The following is a 22,985-nucleotide window of genomic DNA, read 5'->3' on the forward strand; positions in this document are numbered from 1 at the left end:
ATTCAGTACAATAAGAAATGCTGTCCAGTTCATTCATTTCATGTCCCACCGGGAATTTTTTTGAGTATTTATTTCGGCAACAGTTTAAAAAGCTACCGTAATGGGCTACACTTGTGTATTCCCAAATAACTGGTGTTTTTATAGTATTTACAGCCCTCCATACAAACACATGACAATATATATACAATTCTATAAATGTTTCTCTGAAGTATGACGACAGCGGTATATTCTTATATCATACAAAACAAAAATATTACACCTAAACAGATGTTGCATCATGTTTTTTTGTTTTTTTTCCCAGTTAATTGAGTGACTGGTGTCTGTAAAACTCAAGCTTTCAATCACAGAACAAAACAGGGGCTTCATTACAGAAACAAATGTCCTGGCTGCTTGTATCACATCCTACCTGTGCTTTGATATTAACCTCTCCAACATGCTGACATCAGTGTTAGCCTCTCCAGTAGGCTAACTTAGATATTAACTCATCCAACAGGCTAACATCAGAGTAAACTTCTCCAAATGGCAAATATCAGTGTTAGCTTTCCCAAAGGCTAGCATATGTATTAGCTTCTCAACAGGCTAACATTAGTATAAGCTTGTCAAACTGGCTGGCTATCATGCTAACAACAGTGTGAGTTTCTCCAGCAGGCTAACGCCGGCGTTAGCCTCTCCAACAGGCTACCAGCAGTTTTAACGTTAATGCTAGCTTCTCCAACAGGCTAACATCCATGTTAGCTTCTCCAATAGGCTAACATTAGTATTAGCTTCTCCAACAGTGATAGCCTCTCTAGCAGTTTTGGTATTTAATCATAATGTTTCAGTGTTTCTGTTGTTCCCCATATTTATTGTCATTGCTTACTTGCCTAACAATAATGGTGCTTCCACTTTGGCAGCTATTCTGAATGCCATTACAACTTTGGGTTGCGCAGTAGCTACATTTCCTGAAAGCAGTTATACCTTAAGATCCCAAATGTCATCCTTAACCGATATAAGATTCTGTAATGAGGCCCCTGGTACATAACAATCTGAACTTGTTAAAAGTTGAACTCTTTGGTCTTAATCATAATCAACCTCTCAATTGATTTATGCAAGATTATGTGTTGGATAAGCAGACTAGAAAAAGGGCGGATGGAGCACAGTTTTCATGGAGAGATGAAGTCTATGGCTGACTGATGTCCACTGGCTCCATGTTGATGTTTAGTATTGTTGTGGATGTTTGGTAAAAATCAAGACATGGCAGTTCCTACTATACTCGGGCTAATGATTGCTACGCTTCTTGTTCATGGCCATCATCAGTTCTGACATGAGGTCTCCATCTCCTCCTCCTCCTCCTCCTCCTAGCGCTGGTGTAGTCCTCTTTGGCGGAGCAGGAGGAACCTTCTTCGCTGAGCCTGTAGGCCGCAACGCCGCTCTTGGGGCAGCAGCAGGTGGAGGCGGAGGAGGAGGAGGTGGTGGCGGGACTCCTCCAGCTCCTGTGAACATTGGCTGAGGCGGAGGCGGTGGTAGAAACCCTGGATCCGGTGGTGGAGGAGGCAGATACTGGTCCATACCCCCGAAACTAGCTGAGGGAGGCGGTGGTGGTAGGCAGCTCATAGATGGTGGAGGAGGTGGCAGCGAACCAAAGCCAGTGGCAGGAGGTGGAGGTGGAAGGAAGTCTGGCGGGGCGTCGTCAGTGGGTGGAGGTGGCGGTGGAGGAGGGAGGTTGTCCAGTGGAGGTGGAGGGAAGTTGGTTGGCAGGTGTCGCTGCGGGGAAGCAGATTTAAAGGACTTCTTGGCAGCCAAAGGAGGAGGTGGAGGAGGGAGGACTGGGTCTGGAGGTGGTGGAGGAAGGACATCCGCCATTGGTGGAGGTGGAGGAGGAGGTGGAGGTGGGACATTTCCAAAGTCCTGAGAAGACAGAATATAACATAATGATACAATATGTCCAAGAGGGGAACATGTTTTTAAAATGTCTAAACAAAAACCCATCTGAGGTTGTTCACCAGGCAGGAAGTGATACTGATGGCATTATGGGAAATGTAGGATCAAGCAAGTTTGAGCTTGACTCGTACGTTGGACAGAAAGTCTGGAGCTCTCAGCCTCTGTTCTTTAGATTTTGACCGTTCAAATGTTTAAAAACCTTTTTAAAATGGCATCACAATGTCTCGTTAACACGTTAATGTCTTAAATTTGCTTGTTTTCTCCAACTAACAGTTAAATATTTGTAATTTATTGTCACATATGACAAAGAAAAGCAGCAAATACTCACATTTAAGAAGCTGATACCAGAGAAATATTTGGTATTTTTGCTTGAAAACTGAAGCGATGAGTCGAAAATTAAAAAAATGATTGCCGATTAATTTTCTGTCGACAAGTCATTGCAGCTCTAGTTTTGTTGTCTTTCCATAGAAATTTAATTTAAAAAGGCTGCTTTTTTTCAGTTTTTGTCATTTTTAATTGAATATAGCTGAATATTTGGGAAACTTGAAGGCATTTTCTCTTTTTTCATAGACTAAACAATAACAACAGATACATTTATAATGAAAATAATCAATATTTCCACCTGTAATTCAGAGTTTTGTACCTTTGAAACAGGTCCTGGTTGGGGCTTGGGCGCATGACCGTTGGCCTGGTTTGGTGATTTAGCTGGCAGAGGAGGAGAAACACTGTGAGTGAACATACTGTACGAGTAAAATCACCACATCTGGGTTGTTTTACATCAGCGAAACACTCCGTAAAGGCAGCTCGTGTGTCGTGCTACCTTTGATGGTGGGCGAGGGCGTTGATGGATTGGAGCTTGATGGAGTGCTGCGGTTCGTCCACGCCGAGCTGACGACGGCCTTCTTCTCGGCTGTTTTATAGTTTTCGTGCAACGACACACCGTACTGGAAGTGCAAGAAACACACCACAGAGAGAGCATGAGTTCTGGTCCCAGTGGAGATTATTTCCTGTTATTAAAACGCAGAGCTAAGAGTTAAATTTTTACCTTTGCGATACGTATTCCGGTTACCCAAAGGTTCATGGTCCAAGCATCATCACAGCACAGGTACTTGATGTACTGAGACTCTTTTTGGATCTGAGGATGCTGAAGAGACAAACACAGATGGTTCAGACATCAGAGTAACACAACACACACAACCGGACCTTCAGTGTAGCACACATTAAATGTGATGACCACCAAAACACACTAACATAACCTCTGAGGTGTCACATGAGGCTGTGAACTTCATCATTTTAGCTGTTATCCAAACGTGGATGATTTTAAAGGAGCACGCCGCAGATTTAACATTGAACTCCTATAACATTATTGTGCAATGTCCAAAAACAGTTATCAACAATTAAACAAAGACTTTTTTTATTCCAACCATTATTGTATGGAGTCATAGGAGTGCCATAAAAAAAATAAATCATGAGAAAATAAATGTAGAAACAAAAACAGGAATAAATGAAGTAAATAAAAAATGTTGGACTGTAAAATAAATAAATGAAAATATAAAGCCAAAGAAACAAAAAATATAAAAGACAAATTAGCATTTATTGTGTATACATGTATTTATATAATTTTGATGACTGTAGTGGAGATTTGCTTATGTTATAAACAGCTAATGTAGCCTCAAGTCGCTAGCGTTCAGCACCGATGGGACTTTGATGTGTAAACTTAAAACACAGGCAGCCACCAGGGGGCAGAGTGAGTCTGGAGCCTGGGTGTTAACAGGAAACACCAGTGAAATTGATGATGTGTTTCTTAATTCCTGTTGTTTGAAATAGTCCAGTCAGCATTTCTGAATGAGAAACCATGACGCTAGAAGTGAAATGTTTGAGTGCATCCTGTAATTTGAGGGAAATACGAGATGTTTGATGCTCAAGTAGTCTTTAAAGTAAGTCTGCAAAATCTGACTGCTTACAAAAAATATTTGCCGTGCAGTGCATGCTTCCAGGTCCAGCATTAATCCCACAGTCAATTGTTCCACCCCGAGGAGGAAGTTGACTTTGCCACAACATAATACATAATGAGGGTGGTATTAGTGATTGGCTCGGGCTCCTCCTCTGAATACATAACAGCTAAATCATGAAGCAAAATTTTTTTTTGCTTGCGTCCTTGCATTGCTGCAGCCTGTAAACACACCGCCCCACCAAAGTGTCAAACACGCCCAGCTTCAGCTATTATTGTAACATCTGCGTACCATCTACCACGACGAGAATCAGCTTTTTGTCTGCATGACTCGAGACCATGTTGAAGCCAGGCCGGCCTTCGTGTCTCAGTATCCACTCTGACAGGTCATTTTCCTTTTGCCCTTGGCTGGCAGCACCTTAAAGTCCCTTCAGCTCAGACCTTGAAGACTTCACTTGTGGGTAATTCACTTTCTTTGCCTCTCTAAGCTCTTTTCCCTTTGATCCCCAACAACTAGTCGCATGGTATCTGCTGATTCCAGTATTTCTCAGACAAGATAGGGGAAAAAAGAAAGAAAGCGGACTTTCACATCCTTTAAACACTGACCACCGTCTAATTCTTACTTTTTTCACGTCAGTCAGCATTTCTCGCTCTTAAATGGATACTGTAGGTACCTCCCATTACTGTTAATATTCTCAGCTTCAAAGAACTCCTCTTAATTAAACGCACTGTGCTTTTACAGTCGTTCCTTTGAAAGATATATTAGGAGCTGCTTAAAAAGTCCTCAGCTCGCTTTCTCGCCACTTGGGTAAAAAACTGTCTCCTTTCACTTCTTCAAATTCAACTATTTATTACATTTCACATGTCCAGAAAAGCTGCCAGCTGTCTTCTCGGAAAACACCATGCAACAATTAATTCTGCGTACAATATGCTGTTTGGTATACGCCCCGAAAACAAACACACAGGCTGTTACTGTAAATGTTTTCTGTAGTATCATGGTCAGCAGAAGTCGCAGCTTCTCTATGAAATCAGTTTCGCAGTGTAAGGGTGTGTCCAGATAAATGTACTGCTGACCTACCTTCAGAACGAAGCAGAAGTCGGTCGGAGCCTTGTATTTGCTCTTGAAGTCATTGCCGTAGTAGACGTTTAAATTGTCGAACTGGACGAAGCAGACGAGGTCACGGGACGACTGGAAGGAAATAAAGAAATGTGTTATGAGATGATCTGTAGTTTCTTTGTTTCAACACTACAGTAGGTGCATAATGTCCTGTAGTAAGAACTCCTCCAGCAGGGAGTAAAAGCTTGACTTATATTTAGTGTTGCGTGAAAACAAGAGTGTGGTTCATAAAGCAGGAAGACTACACACTAGGAGTTTGTAGTCCCAGAGAAAAATAACAAAAGATCAACCTTATATTTCTCAAGGTTTCACTCGTACATTGCATGAATATCTAAATATCTGCAGGAATTTGTGTTTATAGTCTGGTCTTTGCCACAAAGCGATTCCCTTTTGAACCCCTGACCTTAGTTTTCCCTTTGGGCACGTAATAAATTCCCGAGGCCCTCAGCTGGAAGAGCCGCTGCTTCCAGGACTTCTTGCCGTCTTCTTTGAGGTGCAGCACGGCCTCCAGATCAGGCACGATGATGGAGGTGCCGCAGAAGTTCTCCTGCAGAGGGGAAGGAGGGATGAAAGGGGGTCACTGAGAGGAGCTCTCACCGGGAACACTGTCACTTTAAAGACAATATTTCACTCGAGGTTTATGTGTGTTTGTGTGTGTGTGTGTGTGTGTGTGTGTGTGCGCATATTTTACCTGTATTAATAACTCCTTGTCTTTGTCCTTTATGTCTTTGAGAGATCTCTTATCCTTCTTCCATAGATAAAAGTTCTGCAGGGATAAAACATGAAGTGCATTAATGATTGCAGTTATCAATATCGAAATTATTTGATCTAGATGCAGCCTCAGAAGTTTTTTTTCTTGTCTGTTCAAGAATAAAACACAATATTAACTTTAATTAATTATCAATTTTTAAGTAATTATTTTATAAACACATATTTAAAATCAGAACAAAACATTGCATCAGCATCACGAGGGGAAAAACAATCACGATCACCTCTCAGAAACCCCTGAACCCTGCAGGCTCTGTGTCCCTGTGTGACTGGCCTGTGGGTCTGTGTTTTCATTGTGGTGAGAGAAAGCCTGAGGGGATTTCTATTTTGGTAGCTCCTGTCAAAAGTTAAAAACCATAAATTGATCAGGACGTGTTGTATAAAACAGATCTGTCTTTTGTTGGGGGGGGGGGGGGGGGGGGGGGGGGTGGAAGACATGATGGAGTAGTTTAAAAATAAGAAATATCTCACTGGTTTTTCCAACCCGGCTGTTCGTCTCTGCCAACAGACCGAATCCATTAAACACTAGCGAGATTATAAAGGGTTCCCATTATATCAACAAACATGCCAAGATCTTGATGTCTTTTGCCTGAAGCTGTTTTGTCTGATATATTACAGTGAGGACATAAATGTAAGAGGTCATCCTACATGGAGGAAAGACATCTCATAACTCACACGGTGAAACTGGCCAGATGGCACGAGGCTGAGACAATGTGGAGATAGATCTGCACAAAGCAAGGCCAGACATAATGAACCAGCCATCGCTGGATATATGAGATATACGAGTATAAAGATACATACAGTGCAATGAGAGGACCAACCTGTGGGTTTTTGAAAACCTCATTTTTTCCCGGCCGCTCTTGAAAGAGGATTTTGTTCTCGCTGTCCCTCGTCCACGCTAAGAGAGGCTCCACAAGGTTCTCGTGGTCTTCAAACGTCCGTTCTGTCAGAGGAAAAGCAAAGATGTCAGCAAACTGGGGGTGGTAGTATTCAGATTATCCACTTTGGTGTAATCTTTATGTGATTACAGCTTCTTTCTATTTATTTGGATGGCATATGTCTGGGGTTTGCAGACAAATGAGACAATCCTGGTGATTATTAGTGGAATCCAGATGTTTTTATGGGGTGAAAGCATACTTTTTTGGTTCTTTTTGTAAAAAGAATAAAAGTTTAATGAAATTTCAAGTAACGAGGTAAAAATGAAACACCAAAATATGTTTACATTTTGTACTACCATGTCATTTGCAAGTGCCTACATCATTTGAAGCCTTAATTATTTTTTAAAAGGGGAAAAAAAGTCATTGAAAGTGAAAGTTTTATATTTTTTGTAAGTTTTGTGTACTGTGTACGTGTGATGTTAGTGTTGGAAGCATTCATCTGTTTGTCATCTGCGTAGAATTGACACCTGACGACTTCTCTTTTCAAAAATGTAGCTGCATTCATATCTGTATATCTGCATTCATTTGTTGATAGAGATCAGCTGAGGTCATGCTCAAGTTGCTAAGTGGACTGCAAGCAATGACACACAAAACTCTGGTCGCTGCTCACAGAAACTAAATCACCATCAGACACGTATCTGATGGGTTGTAAGATTGAGGTTTGGGCAACAGAAGACTCCAAACAACTTTATTGTCAGGCCAACATGTTTCTGTAGGGTCAGTTTTGATCTCTGTTGACTTTCGTTCCTTCTCCATGCTCCCTTGAATTGACTGAAGTTTTGCCAGAAAACTCTACTAAAAGGTTACGCAACCAAACACTTGTTCAAACAGTGACGACATCGGTTATTTCAAGCACTGAAAAACAACAAATTGTGTCATCTTCCTGGTGAGGGCAGTCTTAAAATGTTGTGGAGTAGCACTAAAAAGTCTTACAAGGTGGAACAAAGTACCTAAATACAGTTGCTTACTTTCCACCGCTGCAGAAAACAGAACTAATCTTGTCTCTATCAGCCCATAAAAGATCATTTCTCAGCGCATTCAAGAAGAAGATTAAAAACGTCCCCAGAGCCGACAGTTCATTATTATTTAAACCAGAATCTGCAACAGTCTTTAATCTCACTTTGTATTCTCCTTGTCCCTTCTGTTTTATCTAAACAAATGCGTCACCGCACGTACAGTTATTCACTCTGTCACGAAATCTTTAAATAGGCTGAGCTCGGCTCAAAGTTAATTTCCACAGCTGTACAGTACAATTGTCTTTTTCAAGCAGGATGAATGAAGGAGGGGCTCAATAAAAATACAAGACTCCCCCTTTTGCTGGAAAGACTTTTAATGGGACTATGCCACGAAAACACATTAAGGGCAATTTCCACCACCTCCTCCTCCTCCTCCTTTCTGCCCACCCAAACACTCAGTGCCATAGATCTCCATCATGTACTGTACATTTGACTGTAGTTTAGCCACGGTCCCCAATTACAGGATACAAGCCAAGGTGGAGGCATTAAATAAATTGCTGCCAGGGTTCCAGTCTATAGTTTGACTATTACGATCATTAAATGGATGGTGTGACTTTGCTGCTGGAGTGAGTTATTAGGAGTAAAAATCCCTTTGAACTGCATTAACCACATGGTGTGTTTCCAGTGGCGTGCATGGTGAGCACATGGGCGAAATTAACAGTGGGGATTTGTTTGAAGATGGTGTTGCTGTCGAGCTCCGCGGGACTTTATTTGTCATGACTTTTTTTTTGTTCTGAGTCGTTGTTAGAGCGTAACGCACTGGGGGGCTTTTACAGACATTTAATAATAAACTATCTCAAACTGTTTCCAATGACAAGCTGTCTCGTTAGTCAGAGATGACACAAGGTCCTCTCCACCTCCCGTGCTCATGACTCAAATGAGCTAATCGTAAGATGTTTGGGATGAATGACAGGCTTTAAATGGCAATCAATGTGTCAGAGAGCTAATTTAAACACGGGCTATCATTTGGTTAAAAACAGACTGTGTTGACTGAAGGGAAATACACATTTCCTCATTTGTTTTGCACCTCCAGCAAAGGCCTATCATCCTGTGAAATATCCAGAATAAACGAGTGAGTTCCTCTTTAAAGCAGCAATTGTACTTGTGAGTTTAACTTTAAGTACCTGGTGTTTGAAGTATTAGTAACTCGGCCGAAAGAATCTGCTTGATATTTTTGTTTTTGAGAACTGAAGGAAGTTGGTAGCTTTTCCTAGCAATTTTACATTCCTAAAATTTTTTTTTTTTTTTAAATGTTTTCTGTGGTTTAAGTCTTAAGCATAATAAATGGAGCCTGAGGCTGAGAGCCACAGACAGATTCTTGTTTTACGTCCTCTTATGGAGTTAGTTGAAAATAAGAAAAATATGGAATAACTCCAGCCTTACCCTTTAATTAAATGTTTCACAGCTTAACTGCATATACAATTACTTGAGTATAATTTTCAAGCAAAATAATATTGACTCAGACTTTATTGCTCACAGAGTTAACGACCTTACCATCAGTATCTAATTGGAAAAAGCTTCAGGATGCAGTAAAATGACTCCCATTTCTGAATTATCGCTGTAACAATCTGATGAAGTTGTTAGAAAACAGAGAAAGCAGGTGGTAACGAGCAGCCGCAGAATCTAAGAAGTGCAGCAGCTGAAGTAAATATAGCACAGACGGTCCAGACGGAGGATTGAGATCATAAGGCTTCTATTTCCGCATGACAGGGAGGATGACTGACAGTGTCCGATACAGCAAATTAAACCCACCTGTCTACACTGTATGTGTGTGCGGGAGGGAGAGAGAGGTATACAGAGAGTGTGGAGGAGGGAGAGAGAGATGGATGGGAGTGAGATCAATGTTTCATTGTGAGCTCGCTGCAGCGTGGCTGCCGTCGTGCCAATAAAAACACAGTCCATCATCTGGACCTGAATGAAATATCCCACCCTGCACATTGTGTGTGTTCAGTTGACAGTTCATATAAAAACACACTGGAGGCTTATGTTGTTAAACTGGTAGTCTACGGTACATATTTTTCTGGTTCTGTTCATAAATTAGCCTACAGCTAACAGATTTCACTTGCAGTGTAATCGCAATTTTGTTGAGAAAGCTCAAGTTATCAACATTCCCGTAGTAATGGCATGATTTTGTTGGGAATCCAACCCAGTGACAGGCATTAAGAATAATGTTTGCCAGTAAAAGGTCACATAGAGGCATCTGTATAAAATTGAGATTACATTATTGTTAACTACGGCTTTCAAATAAATCAGATACAGAACTTTTTAATATGTAACCATTTATTTGCTTGCTTGTATCTTTTGGTTTCTTGTAAATGCAATTTCTTTTCAATCTTGCATATTTTCATTTTTTTGTCTGTCAATTTCAATGTTTTGTGTCTTATTTTTATGTGCTGTATTCCTATGTCTTCCTGTAACACTTTGAACTTTAATGTCATGTATAAATAAACTTGCCTTGCTTATAGATAGCACATTTAAGGCAATGGTGATAATTGATGGTCTAATAATTGGTCATAAACACTTCTAAAACTGTACGGAAACATTGCATCTGTCTCCATATGCTGATGACACACCGCTTTATGTGACTGCGACTCATGATGACATAAATAAGATCTAAGCGCTATGAAGATGTAGCCACAACACTGTGTAGCATGAACCACAGTACAGTATAAATAATGCTATGCGGTAACTCACCGAGGTTCAGTTCAGGGTTGGTCTCACACAGACTCCAGTCCACATTGCAGTCGCAGTGAGTCTTTTCAAACAGGTTGTCCAGAACCTCCCTCACATTCTGCCTCTCGTCGACCATCAGAGTCTTGGAGCTGCCGTCGTTCAGCAGCACCTTCACCACCAACTGTCAAAAACAATATATATTTATTTTACTTTGCTGTAGTGAGAACTCCTGCGTAAGGGAATAATTTGAGCTGGTTATAATGATTAAGATAAAAAAAAAATCCCTTGTGAATATTGCCTTTTCACATGTGAAAAGCCCTGTTTCATATTGAATATGTGCACATGTGAGCTGAAATGAAGTGAAGTGATTTTTCACATCTGTATGAAAATTTGTGAACTAAAATATTTTATGTGAAATTAAGATATTGTCACATGTGAACAGAACATTTTGACATGTGAATGACTTTTCTCACGTACTGTAATTGAAAAGTTTCACATGTGAAAACCTAAATTTTGCCCCCTTTTTCTTGAGTTAACTTGAGTTTGTGAATACATGAGTTTCTGAGGTACTGGTAGATTTTCCAGTCTTAACACGAAGTTAAGCTAGCTGTCTCCTGGCTGTAGCTTCATATCTAATGGACACATGTGAGAGTGATATTGATCTTTTCATCTAACTCTAATAAAGGAAGTCAACACGCATTGTTTCCATACTTCCTTTGTTTTTTTTGCTTCTTCTGCTTGACAGGTTGAAGTTAAACATGTTGTGCAGAGCAGCAGGTGTCTCTGAAGCGAGACTTAAAATCAACCCTTGAAGCACATGCTTGTTTGCCAGTTTAATTACAGGCTGTGTACAGTAAACGGTTGTTTCCGTTGTCTAATGTTAGTTTCACTGGAGAAGTTGAAGCATCAGCACTTCTGTCTCTCCACTCCACTGAACTTCTTTAAATCTCTTCAGTAATTTCTTCTCCATTGTGTTTGTCTCTTTTTGGCTGAGACAAAGTTGGCTGAGATTAATTTTTGCCCTGGAGCGGAGCAGTGCTTTCCTCACAGGCTCATATGGCCTCACACTTCCTCTCATCTGAAACAAATACAGCCTTGGAAAGCTGAGGAGTTTCACAGAACCAAGGTCGCTCAGTCGCTTGCCTTGTGTCATAAAAATGTAGGTTTCAGAGATGTTATCACAAGAGGATTTAAAGTGTTAGATCGCATACTTCTCGGTCTTGACCTTCCCTGTAAGACAATACGGGTTTGGCATGTGGTTGAACGAAATGTCACTGGATGTCAAGTTATTTTTCCTCTCATGCAAGGTTGAATACATATCTTCAAAATACATGATCCTTGTCTAAAGCGCGCTCTGGAATCAGTGGGTTTATCTGAGACCTGAGGGCCTCAGCTGCCAGTGGTTTCTGCTGAAAAACCACTGAGAGCGCACCTTGCTCTTCTGTGTCTAACAACCCCGGGACAGATGTTCCTGTGAAACTGGCCAGTGATCTGTGTTTTCTCATATCCGCACACACATGGCTGGTTCCCTTTCTTCTTCTAGGGATTTATAATCACTCTCCTAACAAGGAAATTGACCATTAAATCAGTCACACCCATGTACGTTTTAACCATTCTCAGCCAAGCATTTCGTAGAAGCAGTTAAATCATCCATCACATCACCTATGATTAAAAAAACAAAACAAAAAAAAACCTGGTATGCAATTGGCAGGAAACTAGTTTGCATGAAATTGCGGTTCCTGATGTGAGTCTTTGCATGCAAGACCACATGTCTGTGTTTTGTTGACTGCTTTGAAGATGAGAAACTGTCCACATATCACCCAAAGAGGAAATAGCTATCCTACAAGGACGTTGGCTGGATGAAAAATGGCCATTCATTGCTGTGATTAATGGCTCTTGCAAAAAAAAAAAAAAAAAAAACACAGAGCCATGCTACGTTTGAACATTACGTCCTTTACAGTGACGTCCACGTAGCTATAATTCACAATGTCTTTAAAGTTTACAGTTGCCAGCGGACGTAAGATCAGAGGCTTGGATGTTTGGCCGTCTTACCTTCTTCACTTTAGCTTCCTTGAGCTTCTCAAGAGCGAGTTTGATCTTGTCTGCTTTCATCTGCGCCTCGATTTCCTCCTAAATAGGAAAAAAATATGTATTAATTAGTATATTGAAGAATAAGTGCTCACCTGCCATCAGGTATAGTCTCATATTAAAGAGATGTACCTATGATAGCATCAGGCTACATGTGTATACTACTCCAGGTAGCTCATTTTCTGTAAATGTAGCACCTCAATGCTGTCAGGAGGTGTTCTGATTTAGTTTTAATTTCACAACCGGTGTGTCCATTCAAGAATTTCATTCGGGACATTACATCTAATCAACTGGATCTCAGTTAGCAGGGATGTGATACCCCTTTTCTTCCGCCGTTCCTGCCTACAGTGCAGCTTTAATGAACTTGCACACCTCCACCTAACAATGACACATTCTCTGCCCCGGCACAGCTGGTGTTTTTACCTCAGAGGGATGAGGTAACAAACCCTGCTAAAGCAATAAGCTCCCGTCTGGCTTTACCCTCCCCACACACACTCTCCCACCACTGCCACATATAACCTCCCCTTCTCCAATCTTTGGGTATTGATCCTGTTACTCTTTCCTGCCTCATGGCTGTATGTGTTTGATCTGTTCCAGACAGACTCGGCTGTTTCGCCTCACGAGTCTCTGTAGCTGTAACAGATGCCTCCATCCAGCAGCAGCTTCGCCATGATCTCACCGTCCTCACTGTTATAGGAGAATACCACTCTTCCCAGTTCCACGAAGACAGTAAGAGCCCACCAGAAATTTATATGCTGGGAACTGGTGGTATTTTCGTCGTAATGCTGTCTTGTCACGCACGACGCTGAGAGCACTTCCTCGTGGTAAACCAATAAAAGAGAGATTGTGACATTGCATTGTCTCTTTCTGCTTCATGTTTCTTGTGTATTATATTTTAAGAGCATGAGAGTGCACAGAAATGTTCCTTTCTTCTTCGCTATCTGTCATCCATTATCGTGCACCCAAAAGTCACACTTGAGTAAAAGTAAGGCTATCATATTAAAGGGGCTGTGCGTATAATTTGCAGCAATTTACATGTATTAATCACTGTTTTATTGGCCACGTGCACCGTGACATGACTTTCCCCGTCTCTCCCGGTTGCCTATAAAAGCCTGTAGGTGATTTGTTTAAGTTGCTTAAAGGAGACCTATTATGTTTTATATATAGGTTCTTGTGCCTGTAAAAGATCTTGAAAGTTAAAAAGTCCACACCAACAGAAGCTCCTATCTCCCACAGAAAACGCTGCTCCTGAAACGCCTCGTCAGTACATATTAAGTAGCAAAAAAGCAAAATACTCATGTAAAGTACCTCAAATTTGTACTTAAATACAGTAATCGAGTAAATAAACTTGGTTACATTCCTTCACTATCATTCCTTGAAACAATAACAACCAAAGACAGCTCTCTATTACTCTGACAAGCCTCGATAAGACTCTCACTTCTTTTATTCTGGACCACTTCCCAGTAGAGAGGTTTACAGGTTCTTGCTTCTTTAATCTTACAAACTGTGGTCTGGCTCACCATTGTAGGCTTTGAAGACTGAGGAGGTGGTAAAGGGGAGGCGGCGGAGGAGGCCGGGGTGCTAACAGTGCTGCTGGTGCTGCCTGCAGGGGACGTCGGGGAAGCGATGAAGGGGGCAGGGTGTGCGCTCAGGCCCATAGGTGGTGGCGGCAGGTCTGGCGGGGGCGGCGATGGCACCTTCAGACCTTGTATGTCTGCTGCGAGTTTCTCTTCCGTCGCTTCGAGATCGGCCACCAGATCAGCCATGAGAGCATCCAGATCATTGTCTTCCAGCTCATTGAGGGACTCTGGTGTTAGAGGGAAATCAAACTCAGGCACAGTATGTATATAAAAGACACAGGGCATATATGTTTTGGAGTTGTTAGGAATTTGAGGTGTTTCCTCGCTTTCAAAAGTATTTGACCAGTCAGCAGAAGCTTTAATTTTGTTGGCACAGAGAAGACGTCTTAGATCCTTTTTCTGAACTTTCCTCTTAAACATGAAGAACTTTCATTCCTTACAGGTTCCCTTATTTTATGTTTTTATTACTCAATGCAAAACCATTAAATTAAATCATTTCTTTCACTTCATTCCACTTTCATTTTTACTTACTTACTACTCCCATGACAATTAAAGGCTGGTGGTGCTGTTAGATTAGGCTGGGCTAAAACATTCCTTAACAACTAATAAACCAATATTAAGCCAGTATTTCCAACTAATAAACCCTTTTTAAAGTCTGCATTTTAGGACATGCTAGCTGTTCCTCACCCACTGGACTGGTGGTTAGACTGAGATCTCAACCTTTTCTGGATGTACTGCCATGAACTTTGACCACTTCCTAACTTGCGCACTCACACCAAGCAAGGGTGTAGTTAAAACGCCTTTATAAGTTAGGGCATATCAGAATAAAAAGTCACAAAATTAAAAACATCATGCCCCCCATGAGACTGATAATGTGATTCAGAGTGAAATTTCTCAACAACTACAACACGGCTTATCAGGAAATATCAAAGTCCCCTCAGGGGACAGCTGGGTTAAACAAACACTGGACTTTCACTCAGAAGATCTCTGTTCTTGGCCGACATAACGTCACGTACAACACGTAACTGAGGTTATGTGCGGATCATACCTATGTTTACCGTAACTTAATACTTTTAGCCCAAACCACAGAGTTTTTCTAAACCTAACCAAGCAGTTTTAGAGCCTCAACCTAACAAAACTGCATGCGTATGATGAATGCCCTGACACTTGTCGCTGCTACAGTACGCTGTTGTTTTCGTAGCGGTGATATACGTCATTTTGGGAGCTGCTGGAAATCGACCTATTCAGTCACTTATCATCGAGGACGTGTTGTGCTAACCATGAGCATACTCACGTCGTCATTCTGTTATCATGCTGATGCTAACACTTAGTTTTAGTTTAGTTTTAGGAAGGTTTGTCGGAGGAGCTGTATAAATAAACATTATTAGAGAATACCTAAGTACTTAATTACACGTCTGCTAAAGACAACAGGGATTTAAAGTGCTTGTAACTGATGCCGTAACCTTGCTTAATCATTACCCTGCTTGTTTTACAGCCCATAAGAGCCGGAGTAATTAGCGCGTACAGTGACCCCAATCTCCGTCTGAAATCACCTCTTGAACAGTAGCCAGATACACATGCAGGGCAGCTGACTGCTGTTTTTCTACCTCTTCACGTCACTGCCAGCTTTCAAAGCAGTCTTGATCATTCATCAAGTAATTGACGAAACATTCGATATATCGTGCCCTTGCACAACTGCATCGTTGTACTGTAAGTCATCGTGCAAAAGTTCGACACTCAGCTCTTTGTTGGTATTTCTACACACAGCGGACAGACAGAGTGTTTAGTCACCATTCAGGTCGGTGAAGCCGATGGAGAAGTTGACTTCCTCCTTGGTGCTGGGGAGAGGCTCGGGAGGTACTGTTTCCTGACCGAGACTCTGCGGGGGAAAGAATGAACAAGGCGGTGTGTTTATAAGAGCATGAATACTATACCCTGCACAGCCACAAGACCCCCAGTGGCTCGGGGAGTTAATCCACAACACATTCTGAAACATAAACTGTCCCCAAACATTATGCAAGAAGGTATAATGTTTGCACGTGTAATGTTACATCTGCTTTTAGGTATTACACCCTAACAGAGCTTCTGTGTGTTTTATTAAACCCCCTCTGGTGGAGTGCCAGTAACTTATGACTAATGACTGGTGTGTCGGGGAAAGACATCAAAGTGATCAGCAGGACTTTTCACTAAGAAAGAAATGTGTAATCCCCGAGCTGGCTTATGAGGTTGGCATTTGACCTCCCCCCTCCGAAAGAGAGTGTAATTTATGGCTGTTAGATGACCACAAAGAGTGTTTCCCCCCGCTGCGTCTGTTGTGCTTGCCAGTCTAGAGTGTCTCTGTGATCGATGGCGGGCTTTAGTGAGTTTGTCGGCTGTCTCCAGAGAAGAAAAGTCTATTCGAGCTATAAAGTGAGAGAATTAACCACAGGAAGTTCAATGGAGAGAATGTGTTGTGTTCGCTTGTTGTCGCTGCATTAGAGGTGTCAAAAATGATATTTTAATGTGGAAACAAAGAGGATGTAATGTACTGTGACAGCTACAAACGTTAGTTCCTGAAAATGAAAGAGGCATTTATCCAATTGAATTTTGAGGACTGTGTGTGTATATTCAATAAAAACAAAATGTACCAATAGACTCAAATTATAGACACACATTTAACAGGAAATAGCACATGTATTGTAAATAATGAAGTGAAACCAAGGCTTAAAATTATTAATACTGTTACTGTTAACTGTGGGTTTTATGATGTGATAAATCTTGATGACTTTAATCAATATTTGATGTAATAACATGATAAACCACAAATAGACATTTGATTTAGTTTTGTTTCTTTAAATTTCAAAATACTGTTGTAAAACTAGTAATGAGATATTTTATAACTACACTTTTACTCCAATAAGTAATAAATAATTTAAAAGACAGTGAAGAGTTAAACAGTTTGACCCTTCTGTCTTACAGGTGTCATGACTTAACTCACCTGAGTGAGGAGGTCCATCTCCCCCAGCAGGTCGCTGAACATGGCGTCGATGTCGTCCATCTGTGAAAAGTAACAACACAGAAAAATACTTAAAGATCAGACTGTCAGACTGTAAACGTATTCACCGTGTGACAAATACCGTCCACTGGTTAGTCACCCTGTGAATCAATGACCTGTATTGAACGGTGCTGCATACAGAGTTTCCATTGATTTGAAACGGTTGTCATGACGAATGACAGTGAAGGAATGAAGATCCATCTGCGTGGTGAAACAAGAGCTCAGTGGTAAGACTCAGTACTGCTTCTTTACTCTGTGCAGTTGTAAAACGTGCCCCGAGGCCGTAATATCTCGCATAACATCTCCAACCAGACTGAGCAAACAGCAGTATTTATGTATAACTTCCAGGCATTCATTTTCTCGCCGCAACTTGCTGTGTCTTGTTGCACATGTCCAACGCCAGGGACCAATATTATTATTCATTTTTGTTTCATTTTCTACCAGAGGTGTACAATAGATCCTGCACTTCACTACTGAAATCAGACCAATCATGCATTCACAGTACATGATCACAATGCAGAAGGTTTATTTTGATCATTATGGATGACAATACGAATTAATTTCAAAACCTGAATGCTTAAAAGTAAAATTTAAAATACTTCATAACCACATAAATGGATCCCTGAAACATGCGGAGTAAAGAATAACCAACCGTGCACAGCATGAAAGTATGTACAGTATGCCGTCCATCGCACTTGAATCCCTATTTCTCAGAGCAAATGTTATGATGGGCTCGAATGTGCAGTCAAAACAGAGTCCCTGTTTTCTTACAGCGGACCAGGACCAGTGAGGGGAGTGGTGTCAGTGGGAGTTCATGCAGTTACTGTACACGGTCGCTGAGCTTTAATTCCACAAATGTAATGGGCTGTATTTCAGCTACTGTACAGCTCCAGTGCCTGCTAATGGTGCCTTCAATGACTGACCTACTGCAGTATCTGATTGAGGACATTTACACAGACAGTGTGGCTGCTGTACCTGCTGAACCAGTTAATTCTGAGTTTTGGCAAAATCCCCATCATCAATAAAATGATGTCGTCTGATCGTGGTTCTGTGGTCACTAATGAGTTTCACTGTGGTTTTTAGCTGGCTAGCAGCTAGCATTTTATTTTTAATCCGCCTTTAAACTGAAAAAACAAATGTTTTGTATAAAGTTTGTAACATAATATGAATCAAACAAAGTGCTTTTTTTTTATTCAAGGTGTTAGCATCGATAATTTTGATAACGGTTTAGCTATGAGCTATTTTTCAGAATAAGGTAGGCTCACCTACTAGCCTAGTGGGTTTCTGACATAATGGTGACACATGGTTATGTTTAACTGCAAGACCTGAGACGCTTATACTTCAATATAAAGTTAAATATGGTTGTGTTAGACCATTGAAAGAGCTACAGTTAGGTTTGGTGTGGTTGAAGCAATGGTAACAATCTACTGGCCATGACTTTCGGCATGCTTTATCAGAACTTATGGTGGCTTCACAGTGGCTTCAGTGTGTTAAGTTCACACTTTCAACGCATTGTTTTTTATAGGCCTCTCTTTAGGTGTTAGCCACTAAACTAGAACACTATCTAAAGCTATGCCCACCGCTTAATCTCATTGGTTTAGCTCGACCAAGGTTTGCATAGCTGAATCTCCAGACTTCACTTTGTTTTTCTGCTGTTATGGTCCATTAGATCTGAAAATATTACCTCTAACGGTGTGTAACTCACTGCTCTCGCTCATCACAGTTTGGAATCTGCTTAGCAAACATTTACGTCCAGCAGGGAAGAAAAAAAAAAGAAGAAAACATTTGCAGAGATTTAATCAAAAGCAAAGTAAGACACTCAGGGGGGGAAACCCTACGTCACACTGCGGATGAGACAAGATGATCGTGTTCCAGACAGGAGTTCATTCAGTCCTGTGACATGATGTTTCTCATTTGAACGTGAAGTGAATCAAATATCGTTCCAACACCTAACGTACGGCGGCTGCATGTGTGGTTTTTAAGAGAAACGGTGGATCTTCTGATTACAAAGAGGGGAAAATTGGCCAAACTTCTCTGGTTGTGATGACGTAACATCGAGTATTTAAAAGGCTGATTGTTGCTCAGTAATTTCCATTTTTGCACGTGTGGGTTTGTTCTCATCGTTGTAGCATGTGGGGCCCGCTCCTCCACCCCTTTACAAGAATGGTTTGCCCCAAGGAGGAAGTGGTACGCTTCCTGCCACTCGCAGTGTCGAAATTGTAATCGGAAATGGTGACACCTGCAAGCTTAACACCGCTCTTTCCTTCACTCACACTGTGTCACATTTAAAATACAACAGAATTTCCAACGACTTAGTTTGTGGTTGGGACGTGATATTCTGAGTAATGGCAAAAGAAAACCTCAGAAAACAAAAAGTGAACATTTAATTTAACCTCATTAATGACTTTAATTGTTTGTTTAATGTTTTTTTTTGTTTTTTTTTTGGTATGACAACCGTAATGCAGCAGAGCTCCCTGCAGCGACCGCAGTACCATTTCGATCAACGTCAGCTCACGTTGCTCGCTAACAACCACGCAGCGCACGTAAACACTGTGAGAGGCTGATGCCATTTTATTTAAAACCCCATAAGGAAAAAATAAGCGTCTGCCAGATCCCTCCAGGCAGCTGCTTTTAGAGGCCAAATGCATTAAATGGAGCGCTCCCAGCCCTCAGTTTGTAGTCACTTCTTCTCCACATAAATAGGTCCGCATTCATATCTTAATCAAACAGCTTGAGGAAGTTACACTTTTTTCTAACTTTATTTATAGGTGTGATATTGTAAGTACAACATCTGGTGCCATTATAATATTGAAATGATTGTCAGCACAGCCTTTTAGAGCAACAGTTTAACATTTTAAGAAATAAGCAAAGTTAGATGAGAAGATCGATTTCTCTGTGAAAGGTCGAGAGAGAGTCTGATTCCCAACATGTAGAATAATGGCGCTTTAGGATAGTGGCCAGCCCGACCTACCGACCCAAAGTGTCGGTCTTTGACAACCTGGGAAACCGAAGGCATCAGTGTTTGACAAACTGAGGTTCAACGATCAACTATCTTCCAAATTGGATACTTAGATTAGCAACCGAGTATCAATCCAAACAGTCGAATAGACCCGCCGGTCCTTCGTGTCACTGTAGCGTTTGGCCTCACGTATCCCTGAAAACAACACGGTCTCTTTGTTGGTAAAGGTACCGATTACAAACATGCTACGTCCAGATACATTTTCGAAATAAAAGCACCTAAACTACTGGGTTAGATCATGGTTTTGCTTCACAGGGTTGCACAAAGCACCCTTTGGTATCTGTACAACCGGAAAGCCATTTTACAGTGCGGTCAACATTGTGAAACAGTTAAAGTTGGGTGAGGTTTAGGACAAGATCATGATCTCACTTCAAATAATGATACAGTTTCAGGTCCTCGCAGGCCAACATTTCATCACGTTAATCAGCGTCTGTATGACACTGACATTTCATAATTTGGTTAACGTTGTGAAATGGTTTAGGCACCAAAACTACTTGGTTAGGTTTAGGAAAAGATGATATTTTTCGCTCCCCATGCTGATACTGCACATTCATACACAAGTGTACTTTTCGAGCCAAACCGTCACCTTCACACGCTGACTTCTAGTGAATCGCCAGGTTCGCTATTTCCCCAGTCTTTATGCTAAGCTAAGCTAACTGTCTCCTGGCTCCAGCGTCATCTTTGTGCATAGATATGAGAGCGGTATGGATCTTAATCTCGTCAAACTCTTAACCATAAAGTGAGTAAGCTTATTTCCCCACACCCTGCATTTCCTGAAACAACCATGAATAAAAATAAAAACTTTGGCTGTAGATGTCATGGTTGACATGGATCTGTTGTGAAGGCATGAAAAAGATTCTTATCGGTAATACTGGAGAACTTTCATAGTAAGAAGATCGTCCGGCATGACTAACGCCATTTAACGGAACAATGCCTGATGGGAAAAAGGACTCTGAAGTGAACTCAGTTTTCCAGTTTAATCCAACATGTTTCCACAAGGAGGACAACCTGAGGCCTCATTTCCCTTCAATAACTGCATTCACTCCACAACAAAAGTTCATATTTGTGAACTTCACATTACTTTTGGACAATTCTGCCTCTTAGCACCAATTTCTGCTCTCTTTCCAGAAACCGCTCCGGAGAAAATATGTGATTTGTCAGCATTCATAAATATTATTGGAAACAGTCGGGCATGAAATCTGGCGCCCTTCCAAACCCGCACAATGCTTTGAGAAAACACAGCACTGTACTTCGGGTATCTAAAGAAAGAAAAAGAGGCTGAAATATAGCACGAGAGTGACTTCTGCATTCCTCCAGGAAACGTTTCTCTCCTAAATAATCTCAAATACACTTCAGCCTCTCCACACGTGTGCAGCTAAGTTTTTGTAAATGGAAACCAGACAATAACTCTGCAATAAGTGGCCGTATCGAAGCACAGAATGTTTACCATGATGTGCAGAAACTCCCTCTCTTACTCCGATCGAACGTCTGTACTAGGAGCTTAGGCAGATGTGTTTAAAGGAACTGGATGTACTTTACATGACAGCAGCAGAAACAAAGCGCTAAAGGGCAGAAAAATCATACCTGGCATCAAACAATACGAGATCTTATCTTTGTTCGCTGGAGACAGTTTGTGCTTTTGTAGAATCAAACATGGAAAAAAACAATCTCTTCACATTTTCTACAGCTCCATCTGAGTCATTGTTCAGTCCGTGTATATTTTCTGGCTTGACAGGAGTAAAAAAAAAACAGAAAACAAGCTGTCAACTTAATGGTTTTTACATCTTACATCCACTGATACATTTCCTAAGAAATGCAGTCCATTCTTCTGTGATTTAATCTCATCTCATGAAGCCAAATGTACTGAATGTTCCTATATTCAGGGACACACTGACAGCCTTATTAGCTTTAAAATAAGGGTCCAACCCTATCGGTTTCATGTGGTTATTGAGTCATACAGCAGTCTGAAATTAGAGCCGGGTCCACCCAGTTGGAGAGCAGACGAGAACACACATATGAACTAACACCCTTTTCATCATAATAAGCCTAAATGCTGCCTTATCACTGTAAGGGGAACTTAATTAAACCTTATCTCGTGAGTACAAAGACAACAAGTCCTTTGTGTCAGTTTTGTGTAAAGTTATAACATAATTTGGCAATTTCTTGCAATCAGATTAAGATTATTTTACAGAAAAGTCAAAGTCATGTACGCTGTGGGTGTTCACCGTTAACCAGAGGTACAACATCCAACTCAACAGAGATGTAACTCACCTTTTCAAAATGTGTTAATCCTCGTTTCACCTGTCGGTTTCAAGACTTCTCATCGGTTCCACCTCGAGATATTATTCTCTAACACAGCTCGACACGAGAAAACAGTCATATACAGTCAGATTTGGGTGTGCTGCAGTGGATTGCATCTAGGCTCTCTGACTTCTTCCTGCTTAATGCGGAAGTTCAGGTCCAGACCTGTCACTGCATTCCAGCTCAGAGCTCGACAACTTTCACAACAGTCTTGTCTAGGCAGCGCTGGGCCGTCCCTCTTATCACAGCCTCCTTATCTGCACCGAACTGCAACTGTTTCAACGACGTAAGCGTGGAGAAAGCAGGAGAGAACTGTCAATCGTGGTGCTGATTGACAACCTTCTTGAGCAGATGATGAAGGGTCATGAGGGGAAATTAAAAAAAGCGAGGTCTCAGTGGGATCAAGGACAAGAACGGCTGATTCAGCACGAGGAATGTGGCGGTCTCGGTTAATAATTCACCTCGCTGGAAACTGATTTACAGCAGCTCTTTAGGCGGGAGTGGTAATGTGGCACGTCATAACAGCAAACTAGACTCCAGCTGAGCTCCAGTGATCTAGATTCTCTACACAGATCCATAA

At 41.3% G+C, this 22,985-nt stretch overlaps 1 protein-coding gene across 1 annotated transcript; it reads right to left on the reverse strand.

Moving 5' to 3' along the window:
• Window positions 1-32: 32 nt before the first annotated feature.
• apbb1ip (amyloid beta (A4) precursor protein-binding, family B, member 1 interacting protein) lies at window positions 33-22,547 on the reverse strand. Its single transcript, XM_073488317.1, has 14 exons — window positions 22,376-22,547; window positions 17,029-17,088; window positions 15,843-15,930; window positions 13,992-14,278; window positions 12,436-12,513; window positions 10,405-10,564; window positions 6,578-6,699; window positions 5,680-5,754; window positions 5,392-5,535; window positions 4,950-5,060; window positions 2,966-3,064; window positions 2,741-2,864; window positions 2,564-2,625; window positions 33-1,887 (listed from the first exon to the last, which is right to left on the reverse strand). The coding sequence occupies exons 2-14, from the start codon at window positions 17,086-17,088 to the stop codon at window positions 1,258-1,260; spliced, it is 2,040 nt and encodes a 679-aa protein (XP_073344418.1). The 5' UTR covers window positions 22,376-22,547; the 3' UTR covers window positions 33-1,257.
• Window positions 22,548-22,985: the final 438 nt, after the last annotated feature.

This window comes from Pagrus major, chromosome 19 (genome assembly GCF_040436345.1).
Source record: "Pagrus major chromosome 19, Pma_NU_1.0".
Lineage (NCBI taxonomy): Eukaryota > Metazoa > Chordata > Actinopteri > Spariformes > Sparidae > Pagrus > Pagrus major.